Source organism: Panicum virgatum, chromosome 1N, assembly GCF_016808335.1.
Source record: "Panicum virgatum strain AP13 chromosome 1N, P.virgatum_v5, whole genome shotgun sequence".
NCBI lineage: Eukaryota > Viridiplantae > Streptophyta > Magnoliopsida > Poales > Poaceae > Panicum > Panicum virgatum.
The window spans coordinates 60,410,742-60,428,864 of NC_053145.1; the positions used below are offsets into that span (position 1 = coordinate 60,410,742).

Here is an 18,123-nt window from a genome sequence, read left to right on the forward strand (position 1 = left end):
TACTCCAAATTACTGATAGAATCTCCATCCATCTCTTTCTCCCCCAACAGCCTTTTGTCCAGCGGCAGATAGTGAGATAGCTCCCCTTTTGTTGCCTTCCTTTCGGTGGCCTCCATTTGATTTCAGTTTCTCCCATGGTCAGCAACCTGCCGCCGGACAGGGGCGGGCGACCTGCTTTCCCGGCCCGCCTTGGACGCGAGCAGTGAGCTGATAAAGATGCGCAGCACAAGGATGGAGCCGAGCCATAGCAGCAGCAGCGACGGGGGGTCATGATTAAAAAAGGCCCCTGCGCATGCATCCATGACTGGATATGAGTATGACCCAGAGCGAGGCGAGCGCTGTTTCGCCACCGGTTCAGGCCACGCCCTCCCCTTGTACTCCCCCCAGCCCCCGGTGGAAGCCAAGAAGCCAGGCAGCCAGCCAGCGGCCCAGCGCGAGCGGCGAGGGCAGGCCACAGTAGCGTGGCAGCTCAGGTCAGCTCAGGCTCCGCCACCGCTGTGCTTGTGGTACGATGCTCTGCTGCCATCTGCTGCTCAGGCTGCTGGCTGGCCCATCAGAAACGCTAGGCTTTCATGTGATGCCAATATACTAGCATTTTTTTAACCCCCCGTTTCCCTTCCTGCCATGCTGCTTCCGGGCTTCTGCTGCGAACAGGGGTGTGTTTAGATCCACGAAATTTTAGAAGAAAATATCACATCGGGTATTGTAGCATACTATAGCACTTTTCGTTTGTTTGTGGTAAATATTGTCCTACCATGACCTAACTAAGCTCAAAAGATTCGTCTCGCAACGTACATCAAAACTATGCAATTAGTTTTTTTATTTACCTACATTTAGTACTCCATGCATGGATTATTTTTTATATTTAATGTTTCGATGTGATGGAGATACGATGGAAAGTTTGAAAAGTTTAGAAATTTTGTGGGAACTGAACACAGCCCAGTACATTTGCTGTCCGGCAAAATATTAATTGCCCGTGCCATAAAACCGCACGCAGCTCCCACAGCACTCGCTCGGTCTCGGACAATGTTTTAGTACGAATTTTGCATTGACCTTAAGCTGAGCGAGGAAGCTGATCGCAAATTCGCAAGGGGAGGGGGCCGTGATGCGGCCCGCGTTGCATTTGCCCGAGATTAGTCCTTATTTAGTTGTAAAATTCAAAATTTCAAATATATCACATCGAAAAAGAATCTTACATACATGAAGTATTAAATTTTGATAAAATAAAAAACAAATTACATAGTTTGGTTGTAAATTGCAAGACAAATCTAATGAGTCTAATTAGACTATGATTAGACACTAAATTGCTACAGTAATTGCTACAGGACAGATGCTCTAATAATAGATTAATTAGACTCATTAGATTCGTCTATGTAATTTACAGATAAATTTTATAATTAGTTTTATATTTAATTTATATTTAATACTTTAAATATGTAAAGATTCTATTTGAAAAAAAATTATGGACGCACCTAAACAAGACCCTACACGCGGCGTGCTTGTGGAGGGAAGATCTCGCGCATGTACCGGCTCGCACAGGCCACATCGTGTCCTATGATCCTATCCATCACGGTGGTACCACCACTGGCGCCCGAGTAGGTGGTTGGGGTGCGACGTTACTTCGCCCTCGTCTACACCGCCGGCGCGCGTCGCTGCCGCTCGGAAACCACGCGAGAGGCGAGAGACAGCCACCATTTATCACAAGCGGACACGGCCGGGGACGCCCCCGGTACGGCGGCGCGGCGCGAGAGTATGCTACGCACCGGGCCCGGCCGGCCTCGCGTGCGCCCGGTACGGCGGCGCGGTGCGCCAGAATGCTACGCACCCGCGGCCGGGCCGGCCTCGCGTTACTGTGGTAGCGCTGTGCCGCTGTGGCGTGGCATCGCGCCGGCCAGGGCCTCGGGCGCGGCCGGCGGCCGTAGCTGATATGTGAGATTACCCGGTCGGGCGGTGGTGGGACGAGCTGCAGCCTGCAGGGTGCAGGCTGCGGGCGGGCATTGACTCCTAGCAATCGCGGCGGCCTACGCAGCAGCCGGACGGCAGGGCAGAGGCGACTACGCCCATCAGGGGTCGCATCGCTGCTGCCGTCATGCCAACCGAGGAGGCAGACCAGTGTACTGCTAGGACCTCACGTGGGCTATGGCTAATGGCTAATGGCCTATGGCCTATGGCCTATGGATGGATGGTGGGCTGTTTTGGGGATGGTTTTTGCAGAGACGAATTAGAGCTGCGTGTGGGCTAATTTCCTGAACAGGCTAATTGGAGCTTGGAGCTGCATGTGCTCTAAGCTGCAGCACCTTTGCCCTTCTTCCTCTGGAGCTTCTTCATGTAGAACTCAAGCTCTTTACCCTCGAGGATGTACCTGTCATACAAAAGAAAAGACTATTGTAAGTAGCTGCCTGCAACAAAATATATAGCTGGTAAAATCTGGTAATGAAACGCAAAGTGCAGCTGCTCAACATATAATCATTTCTAGATCCAACCGTGATGGGTTTCATCATATGCTACAAACAAACATTCCATTTTATGCTGCAATATTGGTGTTGATTATACAGACAGATAAAAGTTCTAAGAAAGAAAAACAGAAGTCAGATATTGCATACCCATCAGCTCTGCCACACTGCCCAGGGCGGGAAGAAATGCACGCCAACAGCCTTCCACTGCCAAATTGCTCTTCAATGTGGGGGTCAAGTGTGCGTCCCTGCTTACGCTTCTCAAGCTTCCTCTGGACGCGGTTGCTCTTCTTTGCTTCCTCAGCTGCAGCCTCGCCCTCTTGTCCCTGCATAATGCACCTCAAAAAATAAATGATCCGATGAGGGAACCATCACATCCTCTAGAGTAAAGGAAAAGGAATTTAACTAAAACTATTACTCTTATTTTTTGGGAAAGACTACCAAAATACATTCACTGAAAATAACCAACTCTAATATCTTTCATATAGAAACCGAAACATGCAAAGAAATGGAGAAACAAGCTATTCACATACAACATGTGCATAGAGGAACAGGTTTATAAAAAATCTGTAATACAGGTGAAGTGTCTGCTTAGGAATAAGCAGTATCTACATGAACTACATTTAGAACCCTCAAAACAGAAAAGGATGAGCTGCTATTTGTAAACTACAAAACATAGTGTGTGAACAGTGAAGCCAATTCCCTACAGAAAACAAAGTCAGTAGTAAAACTTTCAGTTGCAAGGAAATATACCTCAGCAGCATCCTTCTTGGCAGCAGGTGCCTTCTTCTTCCTACCGATGTCCACTCCATAGTGTGTTAGGTACCACTGCTTGAATGGGGCAACATCAACTTGCACAATGGCGCTCTTCACAAGGGTCTGAGTCCTCACGAGCTCATTGTTTGATGCATTGTAGACCACATCAAGGATACGGGTCTTGCGGGTTACAGCCTCACTTCCCCATGAGTAGTTACTGTAGAAAGAGAGAAACGTGATTGCCAATATCAGCACATCACGTGTTACGTGTTATATATAGAGGATCTCAACATTGAGTTCTTAAGGATTACAACACGGTTTACAATTCAGAGTCCAAGTAGGTTTGAATAAATCTAAACCTGCTAGTCATACTTTATCACGATCACAGTCGTGGTACACAAGGATTCCTTGTTACAAGAAGCAAGCATTGTTTAACACCCTCCCTCAATCTAAACTATCTTTGTCTTGTAGATTTAGATTGCGCTTAAACTCTTCAAACTTCTGAACTGGAAGGGCTTTGGTGAAACCATCTGCCACCTGATCCTTGGACGGAATTAGACGAACCTGCAGTTGTTTTCTTGCAACACGTTCACGCACAAAATGAAAATCAATCTCTATGTGTTTAGCTCTTGCGTGAAATACCGGATTGGCTGATAGATAAGTTGCTCCCAAATTATCACACCACAAGCAAGGCGGTTGCTGCACATGAACTCCAAGCTCAGCAAGCAATGATTCCAACCAGATTATTTCAGCTGTTGCATTAGCCATCGACTTATACTCTGCCTCTGTACTTGATCTTGAAACAGTGGCTTGTTTTCTAGCACTCCAGGAAATAATATTTTCTCCATAATATACAGCAAAGCCTCCTGTTGATCTGCGATCATCAATACTCCCAGCCCAGTCAGCATCTGAAAATGCACTGATTAAGGTAGATCTTGTTCTCTGAATTTTGAGACTAACTCCGGCAGTAGCTTGTATGTATCTCAGAATTCTTTTGACAGATGACCAATGTATAGTAGTGGGAGCATGTAGAAATTGGCACACTTTGTTGACAGAATAAGCAAGATCAGGCCGGGTTAAGGTCAAGTACTGAAGAGCTCCAACAATACTTCTATATTTTGTGCTATCTTCAGAATTTAGCAATGTTCCTTCAAACTTGGACAATTTTTCAGAGGCCGACAAAGGTGTAGGAGATGGCTTGCACTTTTTCATACCTGCACGAGTAAGAATATCCTGTGCATATTTTTCTTGTGACAAAGAAATCCCATTCTTTTCTTTCTTGACTTCAATTCCAAGAAAATAATGTAGGTCTCCCAGATCTTTTAGAGCAAAATCCTTCCTAAGATCCTGAAGCAACGCTGTTACAGCCTCTTGAGAAGAACTTGTCACAATAATATCATCAACATAAATTAGCATAAATATTGTCACTTTCCCTTTGCAATAAATGAACAATGATGTGTCTGATTTGGAAGCCTTGAAACCAAGATCAATAAGTTTCGTACTCAACCTAGAATACCAAGCTCTCGGAGCTTGTTTCAAACCATAGATAGCTTTGTCTAGCTTGCAAACAAGCTGTGTAGAGCCTGACTTTTCAAACCCAGGTGGTTGTTTCATATACACCTCTTCTTCTAGAACACCATGCAAGAACGCGTTCTGAACATCTAGCTGACGCAAACACCAGCCTTTTGATACTGCAACAGATAAAACTAATCTGACAGTAGCTATTTTCACGACCGGACTGAACGTATCCTCATAATCAATGCCATAACGTTGCTTAAATCCTTTTGCTACCAATCTCGCCTTATATCTATCTATCGACCCATCAGCTTTCCTTTTAACTTTAAACACCCACTTGCAATCGATTAGATTTGTACCTTGTCATGCAGGTATGAGATGCCATGTCTGATTCTTTATTAGAGCGGAGTACTCCTCTTCCATAGCCTTTCTCCATGTAGGATCATCTAAAGCTTCTTGCAAATTATGTGGTTCTACTGTAGAACAAAAATTTCCATAACGAATTGTGCCATCAGTGAATGTTTTTTTCTTAACAATACCACTTTGCAATCTTGTTCTCGGCTGCTGTAAGGTTGGAGGTAATGGCGATGCCTCAGGAGATTCAGAAGGCATAGAAGAGCCGCTCACAGTCCCATGATTGGCTGGCGTACTTGTCTGCGCTTCTGGCTGCTGTCGTTGGCTGGGACCTGGAGAAGTCGATGTGTGCGGGATAGTCGAGATAGGCACACTTGTCTCCCCCCCACGTGGTGAATCGAGGATGCCCATGTCAGATACTGACGCCGGCAGTGAATTAGCACCAGGATTGGAACCTGATCTGATCATTGAATCATCCTCGGAATCAATATTCAGATCATCTGTAGTTGCTGCAGCTGTATCCACATATTCTCGAGGCAAAACTCCATAATTTTGTACCAAATTTTCTTCCTGTAAACCTGCTGCAGCACTAGACAAACCAGGATCAATAGTAATAGGTTGGTCAGTACAACGTACACCCCCAAAATTTGGATTGCACATCTCATCAGGTAGAAGAAGAATTTCTTTTCTTAGCAAGGCACCAGCATTAGGATGAAGCTCCGAAAAGGGAAAAATTGTTTCATCAAAAACAACATCACGTGATATGTAAACACGACCAGTAGAGACCTCTAAACACTTGAACCCTTTATGAATAGAGCTATAGCCAAGAAAAACACATCGAGTTGAGCGGAAAGCAAGTTTACGAGTGTTGTAGGGTCTAAGGTTTGGCCAACAAGCACAACCAAACACACGAAGAGAGTTATATTCAGGTGTTTCCTTGAGGAGAAGCTCTACTGGTGTATGAAAATTTATGACCTTGCTAGGAAGAAGGTTAATAAGGTATGTGGCAGCAAGAAAAGCTTCATCCCAGAATTTTAAAGGCATTGAGGCACTTGCAAGAAGGGCTAGACCAGTTTCAACAATGTGACGATGTTTTCTTTCAGCGGAGCCATTTTGTTGATGAGCATGAGGACAAGAGACACGATGAACAATGCCTATTTGTTGGAAAAATGAATTTAGCTTCTCATATTCGCCTCCCCAATCAGATTGCACGGCAATTATCTTCTTATCAAATTTTCTTTCGACCAGACTTTGGAAGATTCGAAAGACTTGAAAAACATCAGATTTCTTTCTCAAAAGATAGATCCATGTATATTTACTAAAATCATCAATAAAGCTTACATAATATGTATATCGACCAACAGAAGTGGGCGCCGGTCCCCAAACATCAGAAAAGATGAGATCAAGGGGAGCTTTGGAGGTACTGCTGGACTTTCCATAAGGGAGCTGGCGACTTTTAGCCTTTTGACATGAATCACAAACAGACTCGATGTTTTTATCATTTAAACAAGGAAGCTTATTATCTCTAACCACACGCTCAACAATAGGAAACGAAGGATGACCTAGACGACTATGCCATCTTGAAGTAGATGGCTTATTGACTCCAAAAACTTGTTTACTGGGACTTGATTGGGTGGAAGACGCTCCTAAAGAATAGAGACCGCCTTGACATCTACCCCGATGAAGGACTCTCTTGGTTCCCTGATCCTTGATAAGAAAAAAGTTTGGATGAAATTCAAGGAAGGTATCGTTATCAGAAGTTAAACGATGCACTGAAACAAGATTCTTATTTGTGCTAGGAACATGGAGAATATTTTTAAGATGCAAATCCTTAGATGGGGTATATAAAGTTGTATGTCCAATGTTACTGATTCTCATACCTGATCCGTTGGCTGCTTGAACACGATCCTGGCCACTGTATTTGTCACGAACAGTGAGATTCTCAAGGTTGCTAGTGATATGATCCGAAGCACCACTATCCACATACCAATTTGTGTCAACTCCATAGCCAGTTGATGCTGATCCTGCCACCTTCTCATTTGCTGGCTAATAATCCTCGTCATAACGGTACCAGCACTCTAGTGCTTCATGATTAGGCTTCTTGCAGATCTGACACAATTGCTTCTTATTGTTAGAGCTTTGCTTGGACGAGGTACTTGGATTGTTTCTGTTATTGTTGTTGCTGTAACCACCATTGCCGCGACCACCACTGCGCCCGCGGCCTCGATTTCCTCCTCGTCCACGATAGCCTCCACGACCACGGGTTGCTGAGTTTGCTGAAGATTGGTGCTGACCATAAGTTTCCTGCAACATCTGAAGTCGCATGTCATATGCAAGCATCTGTGCATACAGATCACTCAAGGTGATTGGATCTATTCGACCCATAACTGATGATACTAGAGAGTTGTAGTCGTAGTCAAGTCCCGCGAGTATGAATGAGACCATCTCATCTTCTTGAACCGGTCGACCAGCAACAGCTAATTCATCTCCATATGCCTTCATCTTGGCAAAATAAGCAGCAGCAGACATCTCTCCCTTCTTGCAGGATGATAGCTGCATGCGAAGGTTTGTGACCCGCGCACTAGATCGCGCTGAGTACATACCTTCAATTGCTGTCCACACCTCAGCTGAGGATTCCAGCATGACCACTTGGGCCAAGACTTCCCTTGACATAGAGTTGAGAAGATACGAGAGCAGTTGTTGATCTTTTGCCAACCACTTCTCATACTCAGGGTTGTCGATAATCTCCTTGGTCTTGTCTGGCTTCTCGATCTCCAGCTTGGTAGCCGGTGCACGGGAAGTACCGTTTAGGATCCCCGTTAGCTGCGCACCCCTAATAGCCGGCATGACTTGAGCCTTCCATAGGAGAAAGTTCTCCCTCGTCAGCTTTTCAGAGACGGGAGAACCGAGCTGCGATGCAGCTGATGTTGAGGAGAACGCCATGGAATCTCCTCTGGTTGATCTAGTCGGCTAGATGTATGTTTGGGAAGAAGTGGCTCTGATTACCATGTAGAAAGAGAGAAACGTGATTGCCAATATCAGCACATCACGTGTTACGTGTTATATATAGAGGATCTCAACATTGAGTTCTTAAGGATTACAACACGGTTTACAATTCAGAGTCCAAGTAGGTTTGAATAAATCTAAACCTGCTAGTCATACTTTATCACGATCACAGTCGTGGTACACAAGGATTCCTTGTTACAAGAAGCAAGCATTGTTTAACAGTTACCAGTATCCAGGCGGAGAGCCCTCCACTTCACATTACCTCCTCGCACACGGACCCTCCTCACCGTCTTGTTGCTAGACAACTTGGTGTTGGCGGGCTGGCGGCCAAGCTCATACCTTCAAGACAAATGAGAAACTGAATAAGTCTCTGCACAAAAATATACAATTATTTTGATCTAATACTTCTTGAATGAGCAGCTGACATCATTTCCCATCATCAAAAACCCTATAGTACTACATCTGATTCACAAACATGATCCTGACAACTGACAAATCATATGAATTTACTGCATAGATAACTTGTAACTAAGTGAGAATAAAAGTTTGGGGTTCATTTAGCCCTTGTTTAGACGCACTCTGTAAAGTTTTTGAAAGGGAATTTTTTCACATTTGAAGTATTGAATATAGACTAATTACAAAATTAATTATAGATTCTGTACGTAAATTGCGAGATAAATCTAATGAGACTACTTAATCCGACATTAGCATATGTTTACTGTAGCAAATACTGCAGCATCTTAATGTCTAATCATGTTATAGTTAGACTCATTAGACTCGTCTCGCAATTTACAAACAAACTATGTAATTAATTTTTTTATTTCACCTAAATTTAATACTCTATGCATGTAAGATTCTCATTATAGTTTTGGAATTTTGAATTTTGCATCTAAACAAGGGGTTAGTAACAATAAAAATAAATCTTACAAATTTAATAACACAGTTACAACGGTGGACACTTTTATCACAAGTCCTCCACACAATCCCCAGAAATTCTAGATTAGTTTGCCTTCTGGGAAAGAGTCGGCAGTTTCACAACTGCCTCATTTTCACAATGGGAAGAGTCGGCAGTTTCATCAAAAGCATTAAGATAATCTATTTTAACACTCACAGATAATTCATTATGCTGGAGCTAAATACTCGCATAATTAGGGGGTCCCAATAGTTTAAAACCGATCGGGTTCACATAGTCACGTCGAGGGCAAAAACTACACACGATAAAACTCAGATAAGCTCCTATAATCGAAAACCTCAAGATCCACCGAGATATCGAAATGCAAAGCTATCAAACCCTATACAACTGATCTCATCCACCACTTGACTAATCTACAAACCTTCGCAACCCACACAAATCCAAAAGAAAGAGCGGGAGAGGGAAAGAGTCGGTACTTTCGCTTCTTCATCCAGGCCTTCTGCTTCCCACCGGTGGCCCGGCGCCTGTGCATCGAGTCACGCGAGATACTTGCACGAACAAATCCAAAGCAACCGCCGCCGCAGCCATTAGCATCGCTCAAACCGGACGACCTCCGGACACTACGGCAGCACAAGCAGAACGAAATGGGAAGACGGGCGGGTGCTCACCCATGGTGGCGGCGGTGGCTTGGCCCGGCTGCTGCTGCTCCGCCGCCTCCTAGTCCGCCCGCGCCGCCGCTCTTCTGGTTTGGTATCAGAGGGAAAGAGAGCGAAACCCTAGGGTGTGGGGTTAAATAGGGTCGCGTTGGCCGCAGATTAGGGCTTATTCGCAGACGGAGATGGGCTGATATGACGGAGGCTGCTGTGCAGCGGTGGCCATTCCTTTAAAGGTTGCGGCCCATATGGGCCCGGCTGTATCACTAGGCATCTAGGCCAGGCCCAAATGAGCAGTGTTCGTTTTAGCTAGGAGATCTCTCGAAAATCCTCTTTGGCTCTTTCGAATTAGTGTTCGTTTTAGTTAGTGCACCTACAGGCTGCAGTTCTCAAAAGGGTTGGTGCACCTACAAAAAAATCTAATTTATATATACAGTGGACTGGAATATGATGTAATGGAAGTAGAAAGAATTATTTTGATTTAAATTTGATGTCTTTTTTTTGCGGGTAGATTTAAATTTGATGTCTAATAATGAACATATCCATACCTCACTAAGGCTCGGTTTGATACCATCCTTTCTTTTATTTCTATAGGAAATTCTAAATCGTACTTTCGGTTTCGGAGAGTTACGAGGTTTTTGAGTGCACAAATCATCTGGTTTTGAAAAACGTCTCTACTTAGACTTTTATTCCACGATTACATTTTTATATGGATGAACTAAACTAAAAAAATTTAGCTATGCTACGTCCCCCCTGAACTACATGTGATTTGGGAGCCCCCGGCGCGCGTCTCCCTCCAGCCCTCGCCCGACGCCCACGCTGCCTATTTGCCTGCCGGCCACGGCGGGCGGGCGGTGACACGCGACGATGCGCTGCGCCATGCCGCGCGGAACAGCTAGTCGGATCGAGGCAGCGGCGTGCCGGCGGCGTGCGCACCCGCTGCTCACAGTAGCGCGCGGAGTACACGGGCCGTCATGTTGGAAGAGCGTGCAGGTCAATGCGTTAGGATGAGGAGTCACTTCCTTGTGTGTCATACAAATTATTGCCTCTCCCATCAGTATCATAATATTTCTAAAATTCCTTCACTACCATAGAAATTTTGATTCCTCCTTTCACTACCATTTCCATCACCATTCCATCAAAAGAGTGTTAACTGAAGTGTGGAAAGACTATTTTACACCTTAACCCACCTGTCAGTGTTAGTGCCCACCTCTGCCTCTGCTCGCCTGGCCTGGAGCCCCCGACGCCGCCGCGGGCGCTGCCTCGCTCTGGCGCCGCCATCGTAGCACCACCCAGCCCCGCGCCTGCACCTCGCGCAGCACGCCGCCGGCCGCACCTCGCGCATCGCACCGCCAGGCACGAGCACCGGGCAGCACGACAACGCCAGGCCCAGGGACAAGGTGAGACTTGAGGAGGTCGTCGAGCTGCGGTCATCGCGAGCATTACGCATAATGATAGTGGTTTTTTTCACAATCCAACATAGCATTTATATATTTTTAATTTAAAATTTTATAAGACAAAAATCTAATTTTTAAAATTCACCACCTCTATACATATGTGCCTTGTTTAGAAGCACTCAAAATTTCAAAATTTTACAAGATTCCCGTCACAGCGAATTTTTAAACGCATGCATGAAGTATTAAATAAATATAGCTAAACAAAATAATTAATTACACAGTTTGACTATAATTTGCGAGACGAATCTTTTGAGATTAGTTAACCCATGGCGGGACAATAATTACCAAATACAAACGAAAGTGTTAGAGTACTTTAACCCAAAACTTTTCGTATCTAAACAAGGCCATAATAGAAATCGATCATCATGTCTAGTTGTCTACGCATGGCCATCCGCTGACTACCGATGGGTGTCCGTTGTAGGCTCGTAGGCAGCCCGCGACTCGGCGACTGGGACGCTCGAACTTCACGGTGCCATCACGGCTGCTTTCGAGTTTCAGACTCTGTTTCTGTCCATGGCAAAGCGTGGCAGCACGGCAGCAGGTTCCGTTCAGCAGACAATGTATTGACGGTACAAGCGTTTCTAGAAGTCCAACGTTCAACTAGAACGAGCTAGAGTAGCTAGGAATAACTTGACTGAATGACTGTAGCGATCGACTCCGAGACGCCGGCTGTGTACAGGTTTCTCTCAACGCAGCTTCCTGTTCCTTGAAAGAGGACTTCGGAAAAGTCTGGCGGTAAATGCACCGTGCATTTAATTCCATAGGGAGCTACCAAAAATTCTGTTATTCGGGCGTGGTCACTTTAATTCACTCTTTGGTCGTATGGTTCTTCTCTCTCCTAGTCTTGGTTGGTTAAACCAAGAAGAAACCGTTGTTTTCGCGGAGAAGCTTGCGTCAAGAACAGTCTTGTGGAATAATACTGGTGCATCCAACTCATCTTGTAGCTCTTCCACACATTTCACTATTCATGCTCCCTGGCGCCAGGATATTTTCCCCAGAAGCTCCAACTTGACAACAGTGTCTTCCAACCGCACGAAAACACAAATCAAGTTCCTTTAATTTGTAATTCATCCTAGTATGTACAGGCTCAGAGCACACTGGCACTGTTCTGCCAACACCAGTTTCAGACTTTCAGTAAACTAAGACTCGCACGGCAGTACGCATTCCGGTCAGTTTTCAGACTTTTTTTTTGAGGAACTTGGGCAGGTGCTCTGCCGTTTCATTATAGTAGAAGAAGCAAAGAGTTTTCAGACTTCAGAACAGTTGGTTTGTCCGTCGTCCTCGTCGGGCGCCAGCCACACTTTAAGACTCCACGGAGCACCAATCAGCCGGTGAGCAAGCAGGAGGGAGGCCGGCTGTCCTTTGCAATCGCAACAACGATAAAGAAGCCCATGACTAGAACTGCAGATCGACCAGCCTGCGGATCGCAACAAGTTGCTTAACACTGCTCGCATTAAGACGACGCTAGCTAACCGAGGACGAGGTGCGAGGGGAGGAAAGGCAAAAAGGTGACGTGCGCGCGCGCGCATCCGACGCGACGACACGGTTTGGTGGCGGATGGCGGCGACTCACCTCACGGCTGTCGTGCGACCCACGCCAAGGAAGCCGGGGGCGGCCGGCGTGCCGGCGAGCCGCTCGAGGACGAAACGAACAGGTGCGACGGCGACGCCAGCGCGGAACCTGCCGGCCGGACCCCCGGCCGCGCCTCCACGCAGATGCTGAGATGAGCCGCGCCATATGGGTACGAGACGAGCGGCGCCAGGACGAGAAATATTCGAGGGCCCCCGGCCTGGGGTAGATGGAATAGGGTTTCGTTTACATTGGTGATGCTGTTTGCCTGCGTTTTTTTTTGGTGCATGCTGCTGTGGAGAAATTCTTCAGAGATCGTATCGCGGAGATGGGGTCTCTGCTAGCTGAAGATGTGTTCAGACTTCAGACTTGATATATCGACATCCTTGAAAGAAGCTCTCACTTTTCACATGTTCAGGGTGAGGCCGAACCTTTTTTTTTTTGTTGAAGTGTAAGGCTATACTAGGCTAGACAGTAGGCAGTAGCAGTACCTTGAGCTTCAGTTCAAAACTTGGCTGCATGTCAACTGCGTGGATTGAGGGCACTGGTAAGACACGAGGTTAGAGCATCTCCAAAAAAACTATTTAAAAACTTCTGGATAGGTAATTTTTTACAAAAACATCAAAAACCTGCATCCAACAGTCTAGCTATCCTTCCCGTTCGTTATCTGGATCGCTAAAAGCATCCCCTCGCTCGGCACCTTTCGCGAGCTAGCTCGGCTCGCAAACACCCCCGCACCTCACGCTCCCTCCCTCCCGCGCGTCCCTCCCGGCATGCCATGGATGGTAGCACGCCATGCCGGGGGTCGCGCCGCCGGCGTGCCGGCCTCGCTCGCCGGGATCCCGCGCGCAGGGGTCCTACTCGTCCGCCACCGGGGCTGGAGGCGGCGGCAGGGCCGAATCGGCGGCGGCGTGCTCGGCGCGGAGGTGGGCAGCGGCGAGCCATGGCGGGGAGGAAGCGGCCGGCGGCGGGCTCAGCTCACGGGCCGGCGGTGAGGGGCGCTCCGATGCTGCCGCCCGACCTCCGTCGCGCCCTGTGCCGCCCACCCTCTGCGGCGTGCCCTCCGCCGCCGCCGAGGAGCAGGGAGATGGGGACGGGGAGCTAGAGGACAGGAAGATGGGCGGCGGGCTTCACCGGCGGCCGCCGTCCTTGCGCCGCTCCGTGTCATGCCGGGGAGGGGGGCGGAGATGGCCGCCGACCGACAGAGCCACCATGGCTGAGCTGGGGCAAGGAGGGAAGGAGGCGGATGACGAGTGGGCCCCACTTGGCAGATCAGTTTTTTAGAGTGGAGGAGAGGGATAGATGGAGAGGCTGTTGGATCTCTCATTCTTTAACTAGCTTTTTATTTGTTTACCTAATTATTTATCTAGAAATTCTAGCTACCCTCTTGGAGTTGCTCTTACATGTCAACTGCGTAGCCACATGACATCCTCACCATCGACCATGCACGTTGCTAGTCGCTACTCGCTAGTAGCTACTCCGGTCTGGTCGCTGTTGGACGCACGACCGTTGGGCGCTTTGTTAGATCGGACTCGCCTTTCGTAACCCCAGCTTTCCTCCTCGTCATTAAGGACCGTCGCCATCAGGTTACCGTCGACCGCCCCCAGCCACTTTTCTGCGCGGTACGGTGACGGCGTGACGCCGATAATCGCCTGCATCCCCCAGCAAGATAGGCCAACATCGCGTCGCGTGCTTCGTTTTCTGCCCAGCTCGACCCGATTCATTTCTGCTCTGCGTCTGCGAGTGGATTCCTACGGCATGGAGCCGCCAGGAGAGACAGGCGAGAGAGAGATGCTCGCTGCGGGGTGGAGCCCACGGCGTCGGGTGGGGTGTCACGCTGGTGTCAGCGGGGCGTCGGCCTGCCCAGCAAGCCTCTCCAGGCTGACCGCGGCATGGTCTCCGCAGCCCGTACATGCAGGGGCGGGCAGGGGCCTGGCTTTATGGTTCTCAAATTTATATTGAATATTTAAATTTTGATTAAATTTTTATATAAATTAGTATGATTAATCTTTTTAATAGTAAAAAAATAAATTCCTGGCTCCGCCCCTGCGCACATGGTGTGACACGGATGATGGATGCGGTGGGTGGGTGGCCCGGGGGGCAGAGAGACAGGGACAGTTGGAGCTGACATGGTGGGCCTCGTTACCAGTGGACCTTTGCTTTGGTCGCTAGTACATCCAAACTGCAACACTACTACCAGTGGAGTATTCTTTTCTTTGCTTTTAAAAAAAAACTATTATGTTCTTTTCTTTTCTTTTTGAAAAACGTACACTAGCTTCTCTACAATATCATTGTCGGCCATGTCTGTGTACAATATCAGTCAACCCTCTCTTACCATGTATGGGGGTGGCGTACGTGTCAGCCTCACTGGCCGGTGTTGTATGATGCGTGCTGAATGCACTGAAACACAAGACGACCACGATTCTCTGAAGAAGGTGCATGTATACGAAGTGCACGGTTAGCTGAACGGCAGCAGGAAACGGGAGGATTTCGTGCGTATGTATCCGGTGAGAAAACGGGCCACGGTGGCGTTTCGTGTGACATCACCATACTACATTGTATTGTATTCGTTTTTTGGTTGAGCGGTTGCCCTACGATCGCGAGTTTTTTTATTTTTAAATTTGAAGCATTATTGTTTGGTAATGAAACTCCTGTCTGTGATTGATAAGTGGCGTTTACGAAGCAGAGACCAAGATATGGTTGGCACATTTGCTACAGTCTGACTTGGGTTGATTCGGCAAAGTTAGGTGTTGCTTGACTCAGAGCCCCTCATTAATGTGCAGAAGAAAATACTATCTTGTGTCCATTTGGACCGACATGGTAGTGTTGTTGGCTCTCCATGTCTACTCATAGACGTTGGGGGGGGGGGGGGGGGGGGGGGGATGCGCCAAATTTATACCGCGACCTCTAAATCAGTCAGGAACAGTATAGGTAAGATAGATTTTTCTTTTTTGGCAACGATTGACAAATCCTGTGGCTAGTATCCAACACGTCCGTTGAGTCTCGCTCCTCCCTCCAAAAGAAAAGGAAAACGAAGCTTGAGGCGCGTTTAGTTCCCAAAAATTTTCACTCAAAAATTTTCACCTCCCCTTTAAACACATGTATGAAGCACTAAATGTAATTAAATAACAAAACTAATTACATAGTTTGGATGTACATGACGAGACGAATCTTTTAAGACTAATTAGTGCATGATTAGTCATAAATGCTACAGTAACCCACATGTGCTAATGATGCGGTCAAAGGCCTCAAAAGATTCGTCTCGTGGTTTCCAAGTGAGTTCAGAAATTAGTTTTTTAATTAATGTCCGAAAAATTTTCCCGACATCCGATCAAAGTGCTGATTTGACATCCAAAAATTTTTGGATGGGGAACTAAAGGGCCCTAATAGAAACGGAGAAGACTTCCAGGCGAGCAAAAACAAGACGTCTGAATCTTCTGGAGCTGTCAACTTCTCCTGCAGGCCGTTGTTGAGAATGCCTAACCAGACGAACTATTCCGCTAGCTCGATAGCTAGCTAGTGCCATCCTGGCCCTGTTTGGTTTAGGTTAGCACAAGTAGTACAAAAATTTTGATCAATAATTAAAGGTAATAAATAAAGGTAATTTACAAAACTAACTCCACAGCCGTGTTCTACTTCGCGAGACGAACCTAATGAGGCCTTTGACCGCACGATTCGAGGATGGTTACTGTAGCATCACTGTAGCCAATCATCGATTAATTACTATCATTAGATTCGTCGTGAAAAGTTACACCCATCCGTGAAAAAGTTTTGCAAATAAACTTCGTTTAGTACTCCATGCATTGAAGATTCTTTTCTCGGGAAATGTGTGCTAGTAGTACTAGCAGTAAACCAAACAGGGCCAGGCCTACCTCCCCGTTTTGACTCCAAATTATATTCTTTTTTTTTCAAAATAAAGCTTGATTCCAAATTCTTGCGTGCCGTGCGTCCCCCCACCCCACGCCGCAAGACAAATATTCCGTGCGCCCCCACGTCGCCCGGGACACCCGGCCGGCCGGCCGGCGCGCATCGACCGCCACCGTACCGCCGCCCGACACACGTTGACAATGTGGCCAAGAGCATAGGCAATTCGGCTCGGCGGTCGGCGCGGCGTGGTCAGAGCGTCAGGCTACCGCGAGAGGCGGCCGGACGCCACCGGTGCCGCCGAGCCGCCGACGGTGGAGCCGTGCCGAGCCAAGAGACCGATCGGGTTAGCATCAGCCCAACGGAACAGCAGAATCGAATAAAAATGTCACGTCGCCGCCGCCGACGCCGCTCCAACGCGTCCTTTTTCCCAACCCCTTCTGCTAACGCGCTTTGAACGGACAAGGGGGGTGCTCCTTTCACACACGTATGGGAGAGAGAGCATGGGGTCCGTATGGCACGTGCTACTACAGAACAAGACATTAGTCTCGGTTGCCAGTGTCTTTTATCCCGGTTTTACAACCGGGATACCGTGTCCGGGACAAATGTGCCCATATTTTTTGTCCTGACCTCTATTCAACCAGGACAAATGTAATTTTCCAAAATAAAAAAATGAGCTCGCCAGCTCCCGAGGAGCCAGCTTCCCCAAATCCAAAAATTGGACCAAAATTGCAATATCAAAATCCAGATCTAATTCACAACACATTACACATCACATATCAAGATCTAGTGCACACAAGTAAGAAAGTACAAGATCTAATCCACAATAATGAGATTAATTCACAACATATGAGATTGATTTGATTCACATCACAATCACAAACGAAAAAAAATCGAAAAAAACCACGCGGCGGCGGCGGTTCACCGGCGCCTGGCACGCGCCTGCCCGCCTCTTGCCCGCGTCCTGCACGCGCCTGCTCGGGCCGTGCGCAGGGGCGCGGCTGGCCGGGCTTGCTGTCCTGCCGGCGCCTGGGCGGGCTTGCTGTCCCGCCGCCGGTGTCCGCGCCCCTGCCCGTGCCGTGCGCTTGGCGGTTGGCCGGTCCGCGGCGGCGGCGCGCGGTCCCCACCGGCGCCTGGCCCGCGCCCGTGCCCGGCTGGTGCTCGCCGGCCCCTGGCCCGCGCCGGGGAGGGAGCTGAGGGAGGGAGGAGGAGGAAACGAAGGTGAGGGAGGGAGTGGGCCGGGCGGGAGGAAGAAGATAAGGTGGAGAGAGGAGGAGGCAGAGAAATGAAAGGGACAGGAGCTAGCGCCCAGCTGCGACTTCAAAATATCAGAGGAGCTAGCGCCAGCGACTTCAAAATATCAGAGGTCGGCCACGTTTTTGTCCCGGGCGGTTGTTTCAACCGGGACAAAAGCTCATCAAATGGTCCCGGTTGGTGGCTCCAACCGGGACCAATTCTTTTTGTCCCGGTTAGAGCCACCAATCGGGATAAAAGGGGGTTCTTTGATCCCGGTTGGAGCCGTTGGACCCGGGACAAAAGCCATCTTTCATCCCGGGTCCAAAGACAATCGGGACAAATGGTCT

General features: G+C 47.9%; 1 protein-coding gene and 1 non-coding gene across 2 annotated transcripts; both read right to left on the reverse strand.

Annotated features, from left to right (window-relative positions):
- Window positions 1-2,208: 2,208 nt before the first annotated feature.
- On the reverse strand, window positions 2,209-9,540 carry LOC120657183 (40S ribosomal protein S8-like). Its single transcript, XM_039935452.1, has 5 exons — window positions 9,474-9,540; window positions 8,311-8,423; window positions 3,207-3,427; window positions 2,604-2,779; window positions 2,209-2,362 (listed from the first exon to the last, which is right to left on the reverse strand). The coding sequence occupies exons 1-5, from the start codon at window positions 9,527-9,529 to the stop codon at window positions 2,284-2,286; spliced, it is 645 nt and encodes a 214-aa protein (XP_039791386.1). The 5' UTR covers window positions 9,530-9,540; the 3' UTR covers window positions 2,209-2,283.
- Window positions 7,408-7,541, reverse strand: LOC120657870. Its single transcript, XR_005668403.1, has one exon. It is a non-coding gene; the product is annotated as a small nucleolar RNA Z247 (small nucleolar RNA).
- Window positions 9,541-18,123: the final 8,583 nt, after the last annotated feature.